The following is a 7,138-nucleotide window of genomic DNA, read 5'->3' as shown; positions in this document are numbered from 1 at the left end:
GCTTCTGGTATACTCTTTTTATGCTTTTTTTTTAAGTTCTTAATTTCTCCTGTTTCTCCTATATCCCTAATGAAAAGAGTTGTGGAAGGAGGGAAATCCACCATGACCCACCTGCTGGCCACTCCAAAATAGTAATCTTAGAAGTTTTGTGAATCTGTAGAAAGCCACTTTATAATGAGGGAAAAAAGACCATTTTGTCTCTTAGGCAGAAAGTTACCACCTGATGAGTCGTGACTGTCTCTATCTTGGACCACTTAGAACTTCCTAGATAGAATGATGTCTATGATTAAAAGCTGCTTGGATGTTGCTCAAGAGATGCATAATGGAGGTTGATGTTTTCTGTCACTATATTCCAGGACTGTTTGGCCATCTGTATTAGTGAAGGTATTTTAAAGATCACCAGGTTAGGTAGGCAGACTCTGTTATCTTCTTGGGTCAGGTTTGAGAAACCTGGTATAAATAGATGTAGAGAGTGGTTTCTGGGGACATTTGAATCTCAAAGCTTTGCTTGTAAATACCAGTTCACAGTCTTAAGCTTTCTCTGCAATTTAAATATTCTAGAGAGAAGGAACCTGAAGAATGTATCCCTTGGGAATAAACTACTTATCTGCCTGTGTTTTTATGCTCCGTAGGCATCATAAAGTCTTTCTGCAGGAGCTCAGTGCTGTGCGGTGTTCTTGTTTTCCTGTTTTTTTTTTTTTTTTTTTTTTTTGTGTTTTGTTTTGTTTTGTTTTTTAAAGCCAACAGGGAAGATGGGGCCAGTGTGGCTGTCAAAATCAACTAGCATCAAAATTGGCACTGCATGCTGTGCTGGATGCCTCTGATGCTTCATCGTTGGAATAGAGCACAGTCATTAGGATCTTCCCCTTGAGGGCAGTAACTTTTCCCTTAGTTTAAGAACTTGACATCTACATTTTTCTCTAGAGGAAAAAGGAAAAAAAAGCAGTTGGGGAAAGCAACTTAATGTTTTTTTTGTTGTTCTTGTATAGAGATGTATTCAGCCAGAAGTAGTGTGCTGAATCCAGTTCTGCTAGGTTAGCCAGAAGCAACATACTGTGAATGAATTTTTTGTGGCTTGTCCCCAAGAGTCGGGGACAGTCAGAAGTTGTCTGCAGGAGTGTGAAAATAGTGCTTTTAGAAATGCATTATTTAGCTACAACTTATTGTTATGCCTAGCCTGGATGTGGGAGGATTTTAATCTTTCTTTTTATATCAGACCTGTGAAAGGGCTTCTCATATCCTTGTGAATCTTTTACAGACAAAGGCCACCTTTTGTCTTCTTTTGCTAGGAAGCAATGCTTTTGGTTAGGCCATGTGAAAGTCTTAATACACCTGTCTTCCCACAGTCATGTCTACTGAGGAGCATGTATTTGAAGCTAAGCAGGTGGAGTATTCTTCACTCAGTAATTAGCTCATTGCTGTCTTTGGAAATCTTTGTTCCTGTAGCCAAATGTAGTTGAAAATACTTGGCTAAACCTAAGGGAAAGGGCACTAGAAGCTTTGCAGTCAGGAGGTGTTTTGTATGCTTACCCTAAAAGGAAAGTAGATGAGTACGGTTCTGGGGAGTTGCACTAATATATACTGAATTAAGGTTTGGATGCTCAGTCTTTTTATTTCACAAATCTTTTCACTGATGTTGGGTTTGAATTGTTTTGGGCACTCACTTCTCTGTGTGGTTTTTTTCAAATAAAAATTTACTGAGTTAATAAATATTTTTGTTATTTCAATGTTGAACACTCACTTATCCTGTGAAATACTCCACGGTGTTCTGTTGCCTCATGGTGCTTGCCAGTAATAGTGGATCACACAAAATTGGCCTGAGTTTTTAACTGAGATGTGGGATTTGTCTGTTTTCATAGGGCTCAGATTAGTTATAATACCAGCTTTCTGTGTACTTGACCTTTACCTATGAGAATCTACTTCCAAAAAAGCCAAACTTAGTATCTTAAAGCTTAAATATTACTTTATTCATGAGTTTTGTATGTGGCAGCTGTGTCTTTGATTAGGTTCTGAGATGGTTTGGCTCAACAGACGTCACTCTCTAAGTGCTATAAGGCTAAAGTGTGCCTTTTTGATAGAATTATTCAGAATGAATAAAGACTGTAAATAAGGAAAAATAGAATGAAACTTCAGATTTTAGTTGGCGAGAGAAAAGAAGCAACTGTAGTTACTAGTAAAAAATATGTTGAAACTTAACCATGTCGTTTTAATTGACCAAATGTTGAAGTTGAACTGAAGTTTGTGTGTAGCATACTTTGGGTTTTTCTCAGTGCCATTTCTCCTTCAATTAAAAGAGTTCATTTGGATCCAAATTTCCAGTATCTGTAAAAATGAAGTGTTGCTAATTTCAAATCAAACTTGTTTTGATTTTCATGGACAATAAAAAAATATAACCAACTATTAAAAAGCTATATAAAACACTGTAGCTTTTTTTTTAGTGGCTGCCTTTTTCATTCACTGAAGTTATGAGTACTGCTTTATTTTATATTTGAAATAGACACCAAAGTGTTTGTTTTCAATCTTCTACCTCAGGGTGAAAATCCTTTTGAAATTAATGATCAAGCTCAGGAGCAGCAGACAGAGGAGGAGGACAAAACTGATGAGCCAGCTGAGGGGGAGGAAGAAGAGGAGGAAGAAGAGGAAGAAGAAACTGAAGAACAAACTGACTTCACTTTAGACCACACTGAAGATAGCTAAATTTAAGAAAATGAAAATATATTTGGGGGGGCAAAACTAGGTTTTTATTTCCGCTCTAAAGTGGCTCAGACTTTATTAAAAAGTCTCAAATGTCCCCCCCCATATGCATGCATTCCATTCTGTGGAGAACTTGTTTATATGATTCCTCTGTGTTTCTGATTTTGTTTAAAATGAATTTAAGACTATTTTAGTTGAGCTTTTTATAGAAAATTGACTGTTAAAGCTGATTAAAACATTGTGTTGTATATTTTTTTAAGCATCTTATTTTTTTGGTGTGTGTATTGAAAGTGGGATATAATAAATAATTTTTTGGTCCGATCAGTTGAGAAGAAAGGCGGGTCTGTGGGGTAAATATATTAAATGCTGTATGGCATAAGCTTACCATATTTACCTCTTAGTACAGAATTAATAACTTCAAAAATTGTACTGTTGAGTGTGGCTGTTTTGGGGACTGCATTGCACTCTGTATAATAGAGTATGTGTTATAATATGCCTTGTAGCTTTTTGTGATAAGATGTACCAGTTTGTAGCAATAAAACAATTAAGAAACTTTAAAGTGTCTATAGCTAGGTATTTCAAGTATTTCCCAATGGTGACTACAAAATTGGCTTCAAATCAGATCTTGATTGATACTATGATTGAAAGTTTTAAAAATTTGTAGTTGCATCATTAGTGATTCATTTATTGCTAATTTTTGATGTATTCGAACTCCACCTACTAGGACAGATGAGCACTTTCACCTTCATAGCGTGCCTAAGGAAGCATGCTTTCAGGGTATTTTCATGCTGTACACTGTTGTATATCTTAGATATTATAAGTACAGTTTTGTATTTTTTTTCCACAGTTCCTTCTAATCTAGCTTTTGACTGAGAATTGGCAATAATCTGGTTTAACTGTTTCACTGTTGCAGCTAAGTAGTTTGCATAATTTTTCCCTAAATATGGTAACTTTACAGAAGTAACTGTACAATCTCTTGTTGTCATTGTGAGGAATTTCTTTCAAAGTCTCATCCTATATGAAAGTTTTGCACCTTTCTGTTGAAGAACTTTTATGTTAATTTGTAGCCATCACTGTATACAGGTGGTTATAAGCAGAGAGTGGGCAGAGGTTAGATGGAATTAAAATACTTGTTGGATACAGTAAGATGCCTTTCCCTAGGTATTATTCTAAAGCACCAACTTAGAATGTTGACTACCCCAAGCGTTAGCATTTATAAAACCACAGTCTGGGAACGTCCCTAAATACCAGGTTAACTAAACGAATGTTCAGTGGAAAGCTGGGCTTGAAATGTGGCTGTTGGTGGTTTACACTCCAGATGGTGACTGGTTACTGTTCATGTTTCTCAGTCAGTTGATTGGAGAAAAGCAGTTGGGTGGAGTTCAGGTAGCTGGCGGGTGTAGGTCGTATCCTGGAAGCAGTATTGAGAGGCTGGACAGGGAGTACTGTGGTTGGTAAAAAGTGGCATCAGGTGACAAGTATTTGAGGGTGTTTAAAAACATGTTAAGGGAATAAAAAAGGCTTTCCTAGATTACAGGCAAGATCTTTCTCTAATCTGGTTCCAGTGCATGAGCTGTAGAATGTGTCTTGAGCTGGAATTAACAGAGGAGGTGTCATACCTCTGATCTGAGTAGCCAAAATGGTATGGAGTATTTCAGGTGAGGGTTTACTTTACACAAGAGTTGTAAGGATTTTACTTACACAGTGATATTGCCATTTTATGTCTGTTGGGAACACCTAGCTGCGTTTTCAGTCTTTTACAGGACACTGCTTAATGGAGTGTTGTTTCTTAGCTATGCTGAAGAAATACATGCAACTTGGCTCATGTTCAAAATCCCTCTTTCTGGAGCCAGAATTTAAGTCTGTTTACTCTGAGAAATATAAAAAAAAAAATTGGTTTTTTTTGTTTGCATTTTTGTTTTATTTATTCAGTGTTGAACTCACAAGATGGCAAGTACAGTATGGTAGAAGAAAATATGGGCACTAATCCTTGCAATTTACACATACTGAGTAACTCCCACGTGTGTGTGTTCTTGGGTTTTGTAGCCCAGTACACATACTAGGCTTTTTACATACAATTGTTTTGCTACATGGTGCGACTGGAATGATTAGCATTACACCCGTGTAATATTTGGCTTGTTTTTGTGCTACACAAAGGATTTAAATCTCAACATGAGCCTATAGGTTCTCCTGCTTTGACTTAAAAATGTATTGCTTACATTAAGAGTAGGTTAAATCAGTTTTCAGCTTGCTGAAATGCTGTAATATTTGGCTTGTTTTCGTGCTATACAAAGGATGGAAACCTTGAAATGAGCTTGTAGATACTCTTGCTTTTGCTTTTCCTGTATTGCGGACAGTTAAAAATAAAATCAGTTTTCAGCTTGCTGAAATAACTACATTTTCTTGCTGCCTTCTGCCAACTGACTTCTGCAAAAAAGAAATCAAACTTTTCTTTAAATGCCAATTTAATCTTACAGTATTTTTCAGATGCTGGCATGTCTCCTGCTCTTTTTAAGCAGCACTAAAATAGAGGATGCAGAGCTTTTCTTCAATGGGCTCTACTTCCACTAAATGAAGTCTTCACCCACTCAGCTTTAGATTGTAGGGAGAGACTATTGTAAAGAGTGCATATAACATCAGGGAGTTGGGTGTCTCTTAGGTGTTTCCTCCCAGCTTAAGCAAGGAAAGGCTTGGTAAATCCCACGTGCTCTTGCATCTGAAGCTCGCTATGAAGTCCCTCAAATCATGTGACAGGAATGAAATTTTACATTTGGTTTAACAGTGAAGGTTTGTTTGGAGTTAAGCATAAAAATGGGTAACATACTATTCTTTAATTTGGTTTTAAGTTAGTTTCTAAAATTCTCCTGAGATTTTTTAGCTTACAATAACTTGTTTATAAAATAAAACTATAATTGTACTAAGGTGTGCAGCTCAATTCAGGTGTCTTTAAACAGATTTGACTGGTTTTAAATGCAGCTAGCCAAAGAATAAGCCTTTCTGTATAAATAGAAATGTGTATAAACTGAACTCCAACATCTAAAACGAAAGTGCTTCTGATCTTACTCTACAAATCTAAGCTTTCCTCATCTCATCCTTTGGTACTTCAGAGCTGATGCCCACAGGAAAAGGAATGAATACCTAGAGGGTGAACTGGAGCATCAAAATCTGTTGAGGCAAAAACATAAAAGAAGTCTTCTTAACAAGACCTCCAGACCCCCTGCTATCCTGTGATTCTCATTTAAAGCAAAGTTCTGCCCCTATGCAGAAGTGTGGTGGTTTGTTGTTGCGTTTTGGGTTGGGTTTTTTTTGATTGAAGGGTACCAAGTGGAAGGGTACCAAGTGTTATGGGAGAGCAAGGAATAAATAACCTGCTTGCCTTTGTGGTCCCCTGTAGGTCAAATGTTTGATGCTTCACACCAAATGTGCCTGTTCTTTTTGTGGAGACTTGCCGTCTTCACTCCTTTATCTCATCATCCTTCATGGACTCTAGAACATGTGTATTCCAAACTGTTTCTGTGTTTGTAAGGTTCCCCACGTACACAAAGCTGTGAAGGTAAATCAAGAATGTTGGGAGTCTTTGTGGGATACCAAAAAAGCTAAGAATGGATAATGCAGTGGCAGGAGGAATGCATATGTTGTGGATAAGTAAAACCTACTGCATATTGAAGTGAGTATTTGTCAGAGATTATGAGCAGAACAGCTGTGTGGACTTCAGACCAAGTATTGATGTGTTTCATTTAAAAAAGAGCACCTTGGATAATATACAGTGCTTTTCAGTCTTCTCACGTCAGGAAGATCCTGAGATAGATGTCCTTCATCACCAGCTGATAATGTTGTGGCCCAGATCCTTTTGTTATCAGTCTGTAGGGTTCCCTCAAGAGTACCTGTAAATCAGTCTTCCTTTTTTCATAACTGAGGTGAATGAAGTGTGTTGGAGGCTGTCTGAGTTTCCCAGAACATAGCTAAGCTGAGCATGTAGCTGCTATACTTGGGGTGGCAGAGAATTTACAGTTGCCTTAAGAGCTAAATATGCTTTTTGATGCCTGAAGAAAACTCCTCTGAGGAATGCGACTGTGGCAAAGATTTATAAGGCTGGAGAGGACCACTATGGTGTAGCCACCCAAGTTAATGTCAACTGTGTTTTGCTTGCTGATCAAACATCTTTTTGTTGAGCTAGTATATGTATTTTAGAAAACTAATTTACTTCAAGTATTATTATTCAGACCCGGGTAAATCTTGCACAATCTCTACCACATTTCAGTTTAAAAGCCTAAATCTGATCTTGTAGGTAGACTATGGGGGCTACTCCATATGGTGTTGCCATGTTTTTCATATTTTGTGCCCCTTGCTGTAACTTTTTGTTTCTGTCAGTGAGAAATAACACACTTGTTAAATGCCAGAGTAAACAACTTCAAAAGGGGAGGTGGTAGGAGGAACAGTCTTA

At 37.3% G+C, this 7,138-nt stretch overlaps 1 protein-coding gene across 1 annotated transcript in view; it reads left to right on the top strand.

Moving 5' to 3' along the window:
• The window catches only part of ZNF326 (zinc finger protein 326), a 27,485-nt gene extending 24,313 nt beyond the window's left edge, over positions 1-3,172 (top strand). The window contains exon 12 of the mRNA XM_008942648.1: positions 2,533-3,172. Within this exon, the coding sequence (XP_008940896.1) occupies positions 2,533-2,697 (165 nt within the window). The 3' untranslated portion in view covers positions 2,698-3,172. The remainder of the gene's footprint in view (positions 1-2,532) is intronic.
• The last annotated feature ends 3,966 nt before the right edge of the window (positions 3,173-7,138 follow it).

The sequence above is a fragment of the Merops nubicus genome, unplaced genomic scaffold (genome assembly GCF_000691845.1).
Source record: "Merops nubicus isolate BGI_N331 unplaced genomic scaffold, ASM69184v1 scaffold16126, whole genome shotgun sequence".
NCBI lineage: Eukaryota > Metazoa > Chordata > Aves > Coraciiformes > Meropidae > Merops > Merops nubicus.
Note: the sequence above shows the minus strand (reverse complement) of the source record. Positions and strands in the feature narration are given on the sequence as shown.